The following is a 15,114-nucleotide window of genomic DNA, read 5'->3' as shown; positions in this document are numbered from 1 at the left end:
TAAAGTCTATAATTATTCAGGTGGCACACTACAGACTGTTTCCTACAGTAGCAGCAATATATCACAAATCTAATAAAATATATAGCACATTTGATGACAACAGACTGCAGAGAACATCCCTTCTGTGTTACTTTTTGTCCACCTGGGGTTATAACTGTATTGATATCGCTCATCTGCAGTAAATAAATAGTCTAAGTGCGATCAATAAACCGTAAAGCAGCCTACCTGTTGAAGCTGCTCCTCCTGTTGCTGATTGATGATGACACACATGGAAAAGACATTAGAGCTCGATCAGTAATGCTTTTCTGTCACTCATGACTGAATAATACACTCGCTCACCGCAAACAAATCAATAAAAAGCCCACATAAAGCATGTCTTCAGTTAATGCAGAAAGCCCATAGCAAACAACTAGTAATAGATATGCGAACGATCTGTCATGGTGCAGCAGGACCAAAGCTAAGCTGGTGCTCCATGTGGTAGCTGTTTTTAACATGACTCTGGGAGCGCTGCATCTGTTTAACAGATCGCAGGAGTCTTAAATCTTCCTGCGGTTTGGTTCATTCAGAAATAGCTAACATGTAACTATATTTTTGTTTAAAAAAAGGACAAGTTTGAGTCTGCTTATGATCAAGTTGCAGTTCTGAAAGGAGCAAAGTATTAACCATCAGAGCAAGCATTAAGAAAGAAAAATGAACGAAGCCACAGAACAACCCCAAAAAAAACACACCACTGTTTTCCAATTAAGATGCTGAAAGAAAAAGATAGTAAGCTTCATTTTACAATCAGGACAAACACGAGAGAAGCGGGAAGCTTAGGTCATAAACTTTAAAGGAATACATTGACATTTTAGGAAATATCTCGCAGCGAGTTGGAGCCACGCTGACGTCTTTTTGTTCAATATGAAGCTACAGCGGGTAGTCGGTTCGCTTTGCTTAGCACAAAGACCAGAAGCTGCGCTAAAGCTCGCTAATTAACATGTTACATCTTGTTTGTTTAAATTAATTTAGGTATTTTTAAACCTGGACCCTATTTTGGGGTCAAAATGACAAGTAGGTACAAAAGGTTTTTGAGTCTGTGCAGTAGATGGCTTCAGCCAGCAGCCGTGAAGCAGACGCAGTGGCTGCAAGTGTTAAGTTGGTTTTGGTCAGTTATGCATTTCTTCCGTGTTTTCCGTTTTATTTTGTTCAATTCGTCCTTGTGTTTATGTGTACTTTACTTCCTGTTTTTTAGTGTTCTGCCTCTTGTGTCTCGTCTAGCTTTGCTTTCTGTCGGTGTTAATTATCACAGATTGTGTCCACCTGTGCCTCGTCTTGTCACCTCCCGGCAAAAAAGAAGCACTTTTTGTGGACGTCATTTTGACGGGCGTAATTTCCCTGAAGGAAAACGTCACATCCCCTGCGCAAAGACTTTTTGTACCTTCTAGTCATTTCGACACTATGTCAAAATAGTGCCCATGTTGAAAAATACAGAAATTATCCTTTAATCTGTACAAAAACCGAAGTGTAAAAAACAAGTTGTTTTATTTGCCAGATTATTTCTTGGCTTCCTGGCAACCTCAAGATGACAACAAGTTACTGCTAGCGTATTTCCCAAAATGTCGCAAATAAAGGTAGCTAGAGAAAGATGCCAGGAAAACAACTGAATGCACAAGCAGCTGAAGGAGGCGGGAGCTCAAAGACAGGAGGCATACCAAGCTGCCCCTCGTCTTCACATGAGGCGCTGTCTATTTTTGAGAGCTCGGCTTCAACACCTCCTTTCTCTGCAGACGTCTCTGCTGTGGGATAAACGGATGTCAGTCAGCAAAATAGGAGTGGTTCTCCCCTAAATCTTCACCCTAATCTGACCTTCAGTTTTCAGCGATGGGTCAGTTGTGGTATTTCTCATGTTCGTCCACTCAGAAGCTGTTAAACAGATCAAGGAGGCTTTTCAACCTGATGACCCTCTCCCTTCCACTACGCTTTGGACTAGCTGTCACTCTCTGTATTTATGATCAAAGCATGCCTGAGCCAGACTGGAGTGGAGCTACTGTGGCTAATTATTACAGGCACAGAAAGCCATTATTCTCCATGTTAGTCAGCGATCTGAGGCTCGTGAAGTGGTGACTGTTCACTGGGTAAAAGGCTCTTATTGCACTTTGTATGTAGTGACAACACAGCTACATGTGCCCCACTAGGCTATAAATATCAGGCACATTAGCATACATGCAGAAAACCCCAAATATAAACCAAGACGGGTTAGAGTTGGAGGGAAGAAAATCAACAAACTAAGATGGAAGTTTCCCCAATTATATCTCTGAAACAAAGAAAGTTAGGGCGTAGAGGAGAAATTAACTGATAACCTGCGCACAAACTGAAACATGCTACATGAGGGTTAAGCTGAGTTAATGCTGCCTTTGGTGTTCAAGCTTCATGACATGATTTGCGCAGGCGGGCGTACCAGGTTGCACCTCGTTGCCACTCTCTGGTTGAGAGAGTTCAGACACAGATTTCACCCCGTTTTCACTGAATGCTGCTTCAATCTCTGCGAATTAAAGGTAAACTGGAGGTCAACCTTGAGTTTTATTGTGACAGAAGCCGGCATTAATGTGAAGCACGGGGGAAATAAACAGCAGCTAATGTTCACGCGAGCTGTGAAATAAAATTAAAATGGTTAAAACCTTGGCAACAGTAAGTGTTGCATTACATAAAACAAACATTCACCTCTTATTATTTATCTCATAACAAGACCAAACAATAAAAAAAAAAAATATTTTGATGATTAGAACAAATCCTAACATAGTCACAATCTTTTACCACATTTTACCATTAGTTTAAATAATGTGACAACATTATAGAGGCTCTCATTGTTCATTTCACTCAGAACTGCAACATAAGCACATAAAGGAAACAATAAAGAATAGAAAATGCAATTTTACACAATACACAATATTACATTGACAATAATCCCACGCAAAATATGATATTTATAAAACATTATTTATGATGGACCAGCTAAAAATCAGCTTTAGTCATTAGAGGCCCTTCACACCTTTCAGTTTTCGGTTTCACTCCCCACAGGAGCAGAATTGGACTAGTTTTCGAAGACTATAGCTGTCATGAATTTACACTAATGGAAAATATTGCGTTGAATGTATGAAGACAGATCATATGTAAAGTCTGAGTTGTTTACTCTGCCATGCATAGTACCTGGATTATTTTTTATGAAAGTCATTTTTTTCACCTATACATTGTTAAAAATATAAAGTATCGCCACTTTAACATTGTTTATAGAGAAAATGATTTGGACTTTAGCTTCAAAAAAAGCTCCTCTCATTTCACAACTCAAGCTTATACATGACTCGATCTCCCAGAAATACCTAAACCATCATTAAAAACCACAATTTACTGTTCTACATTTATTTCAAAGGTACAATGGGTAAGATTTGGCCAGAACTTTAGTTTAAAATGTACTTTTTTTGTACTTGGTTTTAAATTGAAGTTATACGGTACTAACACTGTCAACAGAATGTGAATAAGTAACAGCTCCGACGTCACGTCTATGTAATGTGTGCAGAGCTATCTACTGAAGTTAGCCTGCTAACCAGCTAGTTCCTGCCTTGTGCCTTGAGGTCTGATATTGAGTCACTGTAGTTTCCAGTCTGCCTTCAGTCCCACATGAGAGGGCAACAATTAGAGCCACACCGAGGGGCTGTCAATCAATACTGCTGCACGAGCAGCTCTCCCTCCCTCGATCTACCCAACCTCTTGTTCCTCCGCTACTTCTGCCTGAATATCTGAAACCACTTGATCTTCTTTGTCTCTTACTAGGCAGACAGAGGTATAGCGGCGACTTGCAATTTTGACCAATCACTGCAACTTTTTGCTAATTTGACCTCTCATCGCCGTTTCCAGCAAAACGTTGCAGTACGTCAGCTAATCTCACTTCCTTGTTTACAAGACGCAGAAGACCTGTGATACCTACGTCTCACATTTGTGGTCAGAAAGGACTGTGAAAAACAGATCTTCTTTAACAAAGCGGGGGGTTACAAAATAACAAATATGGTGCTCAAACATAAAAGGATATCGACAAACGCCTCAACACATATGGTGAGTTACAGAAACACATTGAGGACGTCAGACGAGACAAATCACTGTGACACAGCGCTGAAAGAATCATTTGGTTCAAAAATGCGGTTAATGTAGTTTATCACAAAGTAACAGGCGTAGCCTACTGTCTTGTTTGCATGACACTGAACTGTGTGTGTGTTTTAAGAACATAGTTTAGGAGAAGAAAAGTCTAGTGTTTAAACATTTGAGGAAAGTTTTTTTCAAAGGATCGATTATTGATATTCAACTGTAATTCTAAAGTACAAAAAAAAATTCATCTACTTTTGCAGTTTTCACTAAAACGATGTAAATTATAAAAAGATATAAATGATCTACTTTCGGTAAACGATTAAATAATTTCTCGGCCCCTCTCATCTCTGTTCTCCTGGAGCTTCAGTTCACCAAATTCCCCCCTCTTCCTGCTCGTCCATTTGTTAGACATAATATCACTGCTGTTTGTTCTTGTGCTTTTTAAATTCCATTCAAATCTACATATTTATGAACTGTGTCTAAACAGTGTGACAGAGAGGAGTCCCTCCCCACAGATAGTCAGGCAAAGCGATTTTAATGTCACTGTTGCAGAAGAAGCGACGCCCACTAATCCAAGAGCACATAAAAACTCATGAGGTAATTATAAAGCTCTAACGTTACATGTGATTAGTAAAGAGCAGAATCGCTTAGAGAGCAGGCTGCCGGAGGGGGAGGAGGAGGTGAAACACTGCCTCCTATTTGTTTGGAGGATGTGGCCAGCAATTACCCAGTGTACCTTTAAACTAACCATAACCACAACCACACAACCAGCAGCTTCTACTGAACTACGACTTCTACTCAGCCAGATCACCGAGATACTCACTTTGCGTTTCACCGTTGAGAAATGTGCGGTTCATCTCTGCAGATGGACCTGACTCTGTGTGCTGCTTCCTGTTTGTGCGTGAGATGACGGGAAGTAGAAACGGGGAGAACGACTGCACTAGTGAGGGCTGTAAACTGGGAAAAGCTAGGCTACGCACTAATTGGCCATATGGTTGATTGGGATAAGAAGGGAGAAACTGATTATTAGCTACAGGCTGAACAGTCTGTCGGGACTGTTATTGTTTATTTGACAAACTCCGCAGCTGACAAACATCTTCCCTTATTTATTTGTCATTTTCACATAAATAACCCTTTCAGCCGTTTAAAAAGCTGATGTTTTCTGTGCAGCATTAAAAGCCTGATTGTTTATGAACTGAATTGGAGGCGAACGGTGACACAGGATGGAGACAGGCCTCGTTCTGAGGGGCTCTGACCCAGATCCCTGGATTACCGAGTGCAGCTGCAGTCGGGGCACTCAGGGCCAGTCAAGCATGTCTTGTATCCATTATGTAAAGCGGGATTAAAACAAAGCACAGTGGAAACTTGGGGGGCCCGATTCTATACAGACCAAAGTGACTTTTAGGAAATATAAATCCTTCTCTTTGAGATAATTTAAGAATATCTTCTGGGATTAAAGCGCTACCGTGAGGCCATTGCGTCACATTGTGCTGTGTGTGGTGGGGACATTTAAGGGTTCAGGTAAGGGGTGCAGTGATACACTTGCTCCCGAAACGCGAACAAAACAAGACGATATAAAGAATAAATATTCACTACTGTGATATATTATTTTGGGGGTCTGGGGGTCACCACCCAGAGGATTTTCAGCATTAAACACTTAATTTCCTCCATTTTCTGGACCAATTTATGGTTGAAATATCTTTTATGCATATATAAAGGGAAACACTAAATTCAGGTGTAAGGTGACTATACAAAATATAAAAATATAATGTAATATAATGTAGTAATCAGCATCCTTCTTGGACAATGCACATTCGTTTCTTAAATATTTACATTGCAAGTTTCTTATTGTGCGAATTAACCTTTCTCAAAGCATTCTGATTTGTTATTTAACATTTCTCGTTGCAAACAATTTATCAGAACCATTTTAACAAATACTTTCAAAAAGTGGTGGGGACATGTCCCCAGTGTCCCCAGTGTAAATGACACCTATGTATAACACACTCTAATGTAGTTATAAACAGATATAAGAATATTTCAACTGTTTATTAATGAACGGCATTTGTCAACAATTACAACATGCATCAATAAACACTTAAAATACTTTAAATTAACTACATTATTGTGTGTTATAAACCATTTTTTAAACATTTATATACTTCTTATAATTACTAAATGGGGCGTATATATCATATATAACAATATACACTTTATTTATAATAAATCATGTGCTTTCCTTTATAATTGAACACATCATTCTACAAACTTTTCTTTCTCAAATTAATGATTTTAATAGTTTTTTGTTAAACATATATAAATCATTATTGGGGGGGTGATGGAACAGTGGATAAGACACTTGTCTTTTGTGTAACATACCCGGGTTCGAATCCACTGTGAGACACCAATATGTCTCGTTGCTCCAGAGGCGTGCGACCTCTGACATCTATAGCAATTGTAAGTCGTTTTAGATAAAAGCATCAGCTAATTGAATAAAAGGTAATTTTATTTGTAATTTTGCTGCCAAACCTTGAAACACATGGTTCAGTCGCTCAACGCAGGGCTGTTTTCAGTCTGAACACCCACTTATTCTGTATCAGATGTGTTTACTTTTCACCATCTAGGCTTATTCATTAACTGAGAAAGCACCTCTTTGTGGACCACAATGGTTCGCCTGTATGTTTCATGTCTGACCTTTCATTTTGGCGTCCCCGGGGCCTCTGTGTCCCATCTGGACTCCGTTCTCCTGGTGGTGCTGGTCGCTGATGGTCATGTTGGCTAAGGAGGAGCTCATGGTGTCTCCTGAACTGTAGCTGTTGGAGGCGTTGTTCATGTAGTCCATTGCCGGTCGCAGGTCAGGCTGCAAAAGGTTCAATAAATGAAGATCAGGACAGAGTCAAACTGTCAGTCCAGCATGTCTCACATTACTGGTTTTACATGCAAAGTACGTGACCAGGAAGAAAACCTGGTTTTAAGGATTAAATATAATGATGGCGTACTTCATGGATACTTTGAACCCAGTCCGTCACCACAAAATGTAAACAGACACTGTGCCTGTGAAAACCTGTTATTTATACGCTGTGACGTGCGGTGGGCGCTTCATGTTACAGCCTCACAGATAAAAATAGTACATGTGCACGGCGTCCTCACTGTCATAAGTTTCACTTCCTAAACAACCACCTCTGAACCAAGTGCAGCCCTTCATGTGTTTCATGCACCGCCATACGTACGTAAACATAGCACAGAATGAGTCATTAAGACGCTGATATTTTGTACCACAGGAAATAAACCTCACAGTCCCAACACGCTCCTACAACCGGCGAGATGTGAGTCAAATCTCATAAAAAGAGGATTACATATCAGATTAAACCCAAGCCTCTGGTTACATCAGCAGTTTGAATCATATTTTTTCCCTCTCTGTCACACAAACTTACAAAGCGAGCCAGTGCAGAGAGCTTATGGCGTAATCAGTCTCGCCGTCCAAACTGCTCTTCATGTGTTTGTACGGTGGTGCAGATTTGTCAGCGTCTGATCTTGATTTTCACCCTCATGCCGACTTTGGCACATGAACATGACTCGGTTTAATCTCTAGTGCTGTAAAGCCGGCAGCGACCCAAAGTACCGTTAGCTTATAAAATGATCATCAATATGATGTATCAATGGAAAGGAATCAGCATTAATTAAAGGCAAGTAGACAAAGAAGGGTAAAAGTTCGCCCGCCTCAGTGGAGGAAAGTAGATTCACTAAACTGTACTTAGCTAGAGTTACTCAAGAGAGGTACTTGTACCTCTCTTGAGTATTTCATGTCACTCCAATGATACATTTACTTGACAGATATAGTCACTACTAGTTACTTTACAGATTAAAATTTTATATAAATCAAAATATGATAATAGAAAACATTGTCCATTTACTCAAGAACTGTACTGCATTTTTCATGTCCTTGTATTTCCATTTGACGCCTCTTTATACTTTTACTCCACTACATTTATCTGATAACTTTAGTTACAGACTAATAAAACAAAATTTAATCAACATATAAATTATGATATGTTAATATACACTAAGATCTGACTTTATTGATCCCTGGGGTTAATTTCACAAGTTAGCAGAATCAGTCGCACCTTTAAAGTAATGAGCACATGATTGTACATGTACATGTACTTGAAGCTCCTTGTCATGTCACGTCTGTGAGTTGTTTTCCACTAAAGAGAAATTTGCCCTCTAAACTTCTCACATGGTTTAATTTAAATAACAATTTGAAGCACAAAGAGGTAAAATTATTCATTATCTTACCAAAAAAAATGCTAAAATTGGAGAAAAATCCTCAAAATGAAAACAGTTCAGAGGAACTTTTTCTTCTTTCCAATCAATCATGTCATGACCAATCAGATTTATCTGGTGACCCTTTGATGAGACCCGCCCCCTAGGTTGGACACCACTGCACTAAACTAGCTTACTGTATATAAAGTAGTTAAAACTAGCTCCACCATGACAGCTTACACTATGATGCATCAGCACTACCAATAGAATAATGTTATAAATAATAAAAAGTCACATTTTTCTGCAGTATTTTTACTTGTGATACTTTACGTACATGTTGTGATAGTACTTCTGAAGTTATACACAGAAGTAGAATAAGTAGGATTTTGAATGCAGTATTTTTACATTGTTAAATTAGTACTTTTACTTAAGTAAAGGATGTGAGTACTCCTTCCACAGGCCAAACACCACGCAGTGATGTGACGGCACTTGATGCAATTGCAGGCAGCAACGCCTAATCTGTTGCCGTGGTTACTCCAACCCATGAAACCAACTCTAAAGGCACACTTGGCTCAGCTATGTGACCTTCCCTCTGTGTACCTTCATGTCTCCTGACCTTGGATGCTTAAACAACACATGCAGCACAAAACGGAGCGAAAGGGCCAACAAGTAGCAACGAGTCAGAAAACACTTTAAGTAGAAGATAATTTAAAAAATGCTCCTCCTGGAAGGAAGAATGTTAATGCAGTTAAATCAATGAATAGATCATGGATATCACAATCAATCAAATTACATATCAGAATATGAGAATTAAGTATTGACTCACACAACAGTCACACAATTTATTTTCATAAATTAAAGTATCACAGTAGTTTCTGACATGTTATTTATCCGGCTGAATTAGCAACATATAATATTTTATAAATATTTCAGTCCCTTTGTTAACAATTTTGAATTAATACAAAATATTGGTATTTTTTAATTAATTAATTAAATTTAATTAATATTTCTAAAATAGAAAAAGAAAGATTTAAAAATAGAACATATAAAAGGCTGGACTTTCAAATGAAATTCGTTTTATCTTTTGAAATATATTTTACTGCCTCAGACGATAAAACTGCCATTATTTTACAATTTGTTATTTTCAAAAATACCTATTAAATTGCCAAAACTAACAATGAATACAGGTGTCTCACAGCCTGATATATCTTCTTCCTCTGAGCCACAGAGCTCCTTTGTTGTCCAAAAACTATTAAAATCAGTGAGCGGCACTGTTGCACTGGGTGACATGTTCCTTCCTCACCATGAACACACACACACACTGTAGTTTATTTTCACTCAGTCCCACACACACAGTCGTGCTGCCCCCAAAACTCCCCAGAGCCCCAAATGTGGATTCATCCGCTGCTGAAAATAGTCCCCATCAAATGCACCATTTCCTCCAGTTCACCAGCTTCCACTGTCACTACAGTGACCAGTTGTTTTAGGAAATTACTTAAGGTTTAGGGGATCAGACTGAATTGTTATTTTGTTCCACTACATCGAGTTATCGTGTTAGTCGGCTTCTGTTTTGCAAGGTTTGTTATTTTGTTCTAACCAATCAGCAGCAGAAGCAGCTGTTCGTAACAGTAAACTTAACGTTGTAGAAATACGCCAGTTCAAGAGTTATTATCACTGTTAAGTTCACTCACAACAACCTGTGCAGCTACATCGATCTCCTCCACGCTTGCCGGCATTTTCGTGGCCACGTCTTTCGTCATTTTTCTGGCGCTGATACAGGAACATAACGTCCCCATTCTTAATACTGCCCACAAAGCTCTGATTGGCTCTGTTGCGTTTTTCCAAACGGTGCAAACAGCCGCCAATGAGCACAACCCCAGACAGAGCTACAGTATTTGAATCACTGAAATAATCGGAGATGAAGGCAGCGATTCAGAGGTCTGGAACCAGGCTTGGCTTTGAGCTGAGCGCCACAGGCATGGACAGTGGAGTCAGAAAGAATTCAGAGAACGACTAAGACATTGTTGGTTTTGGTCTTTTTGTGGGATTTGGTGACGATAAGAAAAAAATAGAATACATAAACAAACCAAAGAAAATCTTCATTTTAAAAAAAGAGGATATTATAAATCATAGAGAGATGTTTGTGCGTCCCATAGAGATTCTAATGAATAGTGTACTCTCAGTGCTCACACACAGCTCCCGGACAAAACTCCCATTGTAGCATTACACATGACAGAATCCAAACAACAAGAAAGCTGCACCCTTGCCAACGAAGACAAACCCTCTGAGAGGCCGTTCACTCTGCATCCGGGTGCTCAGGCGGTTAGAGAGCAAACAAACTCACGGCTGATAAGAACTAGATCCTTTAGGTGATTATTGTGTGTACAGAGGGAATGTGCATTAGTCTGCACCAAGGTTTTATTACAGGAGACAGATGTCAAGTAGCTATAGTTTACTCTGTAAACATGAGAGCTGTTGTTATCATCAACACACCCGTTTATCACTCCTTGTGTTAGGAGGGAGCAGACAGACCCTCTTGACGTCAAAACATGCTCACAAATTTCACCTGCTGCAGAAAGGGAACATGGCAGCGCTCTTTGTCACAACTTCATGGGTGGGATAAAGGCTCAAAAGGTCAGCTGATGCTGCTTGTTCTCTCAGGGGCGTGTGAAAATGTAATCTTGGCCCAGGCCCCGGCCTTCCGAGGAAACCGCTCTGACGGCTCTGCAAGGAGCACGGTCAACAGGGTTGTTGACACAACTCCAGGAGCATGCAGCAAGACATGCAGTCTGAAACTATGTGCGTAGTTTTTACCTCATAGTATGATCCACCAAAGGGGAACTCTACTGATTTTAGCAAGGAAACCATTAATTGATGTCGTCTGTGGCTCTGCTTGTCAAGTCTGATGATAATAACCGTTTATCTTGGCTTGGGTTTGAGTCAACAAGTCTTTAAATCACGAAACCTACTCTCCAAACTGGAGGTTTGGTGTTTAAAAAGTGGAGGCATTTACCAGCCACGAAGGGTCTAACTTAATCTAAAAGATACTGTTGGATGCAGTGTTTTTGGAGCTTGACCCATATTAGGAACTAATAACCAGGACATCTCGGCCTGTGCTGCTTCAATTCTGATCTTGAATCTTTTTGTTTGTCTTTTGCGAGTCCTTAATGTGATACTATATCAGTGAAGTAATGTATTAAAACAGCTACAAGAGGTTTTTATACAGATTTTATGCAGATTAGGGCTGCAATTGATGATTATTTTCATTATCAGTTCATCTTCTGATTGTTTTCTTGATTAAATGTCTACACAAGTTCAGAAAACAGTGAAAATGTCCTTATCAGGTTTTGGCGCAAAAAAACGCCAAAATATTCAGTTTAATATCATATGAGAAAAAGAAAAGAGGGAAATCTTTGATGACTTGCTGTTTTTTTTTTTATCCGTGTTATCTTTGGGTTTTGTTGGACAAAACAAGACATTTGAAAATGTCATCTATGTTAGTTGCAGTCCTCGGTTAATCAAATATTCGTCTAATGGTTTCAGCTCTAATGCATGGCAGAGAACACAACTGAGACCTTAATAATGTGTTGTCTTCAGGGGGGTTTGGGTGTTAAAGGGTATATGTATGTAGAATGCCGACGGTGATGTTATCAAAATGCTTGTTTTGTCCGACCAGCAGTCAAAAAAACAAATATATTCCATTTATACTGACATGAAACGGAGAAAAGCAACAGATCCTCACATTTGCGAAGCTGGAAGCAGAAAATATTTAGCATTTCAAACTCTGGTTTAACTGATTCATCATCTATTTGTTTCAGCACTGAATAAGATCGACCTCCAACACAAAGGCGTTTCTCTGATGCCGTGTATCGTCCTGCCTGCTCACCAGCGCTGCTTGTAGCTCAGCTGAGAGACGAGGATGCTGCTCTCATGCTTGATTGCCTCTGTATCTCTGACCTACTTTCCTCATCATTCCCTCTCTCTGTGTTCTCGCCCAGCCTCCCGGCAGCCACAGACTGACTCTACCTTTCTAATAAAAAGGTCCAGCTCTGCAGTGGAGGGGCTGAAGGTGGAGCCTGTTTCCATTTTGCCCTCAATCTAAGCGCCGGAGGGGAAACATCTTTCAGGACCGGCCCACATGTGGCCTCCTGCTCAGCATCAACTAGCTGCTACAAACACGCATGTTTAGCGTCAGTAGTCACATTTTCCACCTGTGTTTTCATACCTCCAGGATGTACACCACACCCTGCTACCTTTCATCCTCTCATTTTAAAGACACTGCAGCCTCTTAAAACAAGATGTTGACTTTCAGTTCTAGTCTGCAGAGGAGTAAAAGACAAACCGCAAGTCTGCAAACATGCAGTAAGGAATTAAAAATACAAGCATTTGTTCTTGTGTTGTCATGATGCAGAGAGTAAAAGTAATCCAGCTGCTGCATGTTTCATTATGTACAGAAGATGCTGAGATACAATCTGATCTGCCACCACACACACACACTTGCTTACTGGTGCAGTTAACCGAAGTCCTCCATCAGCATGGTGCCAATTAACTGTGTACAAGAATGCAATTTAAATCCCACTGTGGCATTTCTTCTTCCCTTTAACGAGACAACGCAATCAGAAAGAGGTCTGAGCGACTTCTTTTGGAAAACATTAAAACTGTGTCAGGTTTATCTCGTCTTTTATTTATTGTACATCTGCACAAATATACTGGAATAGATTTGTCTTTACAAAACTGTAAAAGTTTGATAATCAAAAGTAAGACGCCAGAGGAAGCAGATTAGGGCTGAAAATAATTATTTTCATTATCAATGAATCTGTTGACTATTTCCTGGATTATTCATTTTGGCAATAAAATGTCAGTGACACAAATGTCACGTTGCTTTTCTTGTTTCTTCAAAACCTAAATATATTTAGTTTAAATCCACATGAAACAGAGAAGAGTAGAAAATCTTCACATTTGAGGAGCTGAAACAGAATATTTGGCATTTTAAAAATTACTAAAAAGATTGATCCAGATACATTTTCTGTCAACTGATTAATCGACTAATTGTTTCGGCTCTGACGCAGAGAGAGTGAAACACAGTAAATCTGACTAACTTCTTTAAAAGCTGCACAGAAGTAATTTCAGTGATGTTGTTGGTTTTGCCAGCATAAGCTTCTCGGGCAGCTCCTTCCAGAAAGAGGCTGGCTGGATGCGGTCACCTTTGGACTTGAGCCCACATGTCAGTCTTTGCTAAACGGAGCACTTCGGCGTGGATTCATTTCATAATCTCTGACGCTTGAAGCCTGGTGACTCGATGAAGTCAGCAGCCAAATTCAGAGGAGTGACTGTACCAGCATCTTTGTTCAAACTAACAAGCCGTGTTGTGGTTTTGGATTTCCCTTCAACTGCTTGATGAATTATTGTGATTTTGCACTGGTTTGGTTTGATAAAATTCAAATCATCAGACTTTGTTATGATTAAACGATTAAAAGACTTTTTTTCATCTTGTCAAAATTGAAAGTTAAAGGATTGTTTTGGATTCTTTCAAGTCTGTTTTTTATCTGGTTTCCACCGGTTTTACACGTGAAGTTTGTTTTATTCATCAAGATCTGGTTTCTATTCATCACAATACCCATATTTGTTCAGCTCTGACTCTAACCTTTATTTTATTCACTCTCAGAAAAATTAGCAAGAACTACAAAACAGAACAATAACCAAATCACATTGACACAGCGCACTCTGGCTAGTTAAAGGAGACCTATTAAACTGCTTTTCCAGTCCTACATTGTAGTTCTGTGACCTGTGTGGCAGCGTTGCATGATTCAAAGTTCAAAAAAATCATTTCGTATCTTATATTGATGGGACGGCGCAGTGGTGCAGTGGTTAGCGCTGTCGCCTCACAGCAAGAAGGTCGTGGTTTCAAACCCCGGTTGCCCCGGCCTTTCTGTGTGTAGTTTGCATGTTCTCCCCGTGTCTGTGTGGGTTCTCTCCGGGTGCTTCCTCCCACCGTCCAAAGACATGCAGGCTAGGTTAATTGGTGACCCTAAATTGTCCTTAGGTGTGAGTGGTTGTCTGTCACTGTGTGGCCCTGCAATGGACTGGTGACCTGTCCAGGGTGTACCTGCCTTTCGCCCGTTGTAAGCCCCTGTACGCAGGATAAGCGGTTGACGATGGATGGATGGATTTTATACTGACTCTTCATGTAGGTCTTCATTTCACTGTCTGAAACAAGTTGTAGATGCTCCTGTCTCTTTAAGCCCCCCCCCTCTCAAAGCCCACTGTCTTCTGATTGGCCTGAAGAACGTTACCAGGCTGACAGACTGAGGGCCCCGTGTCCACCAAAGCGTTTTTTCCTGAGGCCAGCGTCTTTTCAATGAGAGCGCCGCGTTGGTAAAATGGCAGCAGTGTGACGCTGGGCTTTGGCCGTTTTTTTCCGGTCGCTGAGAGTTGAGAAAGGTTCAACGCAGCGCTCGTCACTGTCACTTTTTACCCAGCCATCCAATCACAGTGCAGGAGGGGCAGGACAAACACTACTCCGAGCTATCTCAGTTCTTGTCCCTCTTCGCTGAGTTATTTCCTCGCCCGCAAAAACTCATGGACCCACGTACGGCGAGTCCGTCCCCTCGCTCTACATGTTTCAGCCTTCTCTTCATGCAATCAAGGCCAGAGCAAGTAGGCCTTGGCCTACCGTAGGCTACTTTGTGGTGACATTTTTACATTCAGTAAAAAAAAAAAAAAATGCAGCTACTACTA

General features: G+C 40.2%; 1 protein-coding gene across 20 annotated transcripts in view; it reads right to left on the bottom strand.

Annotated features, from left to right (window-relative positions):
- Positions 1-15,114, bottom strand: part of mapta (microtubule-associated protein tau a) — a 41,128-nt gene that overhangs the window by 17,057 nt on the left and 8,957 nt on the right. For 13 of the 20 annotated variants that reach the window (XM_046069483.1, XM_046069482.1, XM_046069484.1 and 10 more), the window contains 3 exons: positions 6,808-6,973; positions 1,692-1,775; positions 226-243 (listed from right to left, as the gene is read on the bottom strand). In XM_046069483.1, coding sequence (XP_045925439.1) covers positions 226-243; positions 1,692-1,775; positions 6,808-6,955 — 250 coding nt within the window. In that variant the 5' untranslated portion in view covers positions 6,956-6,973. Of the gene's footprint in view, positions 1-225; positions 250-728; positions 807-1,691; positions 1,776-6,807; positions 6,974-15,114 lie in introns of those variants that run through there. The other 7 variants (XM_046069495.1, XM_046069498.1, XM_046069487.1 and 4 more) reach the window with 4 other exon arrangements.

The sequence above is a fragment of the Micropterus dolomieu genome, linkage group LG14 (assembly GCF_021292245.1).
Source record: "Micropterus dolomieu isolate WLL.071019.BEF.003 ecotype Adirondacks linkage group LG14, ASM2129224v1, whole genome shotgun sequence".
NCBI lineage: Eukaryota > Metazoa > Chordata > Actinopteri > Centrarchiformes > Centrarchidae > Micropterus > Micropterus dolomieu.
The sequence above is the reverse complement of the archived record's forward strand: the minus strand, read 5'-3'. Positions and strand labels throughout refer to the sequence as shown.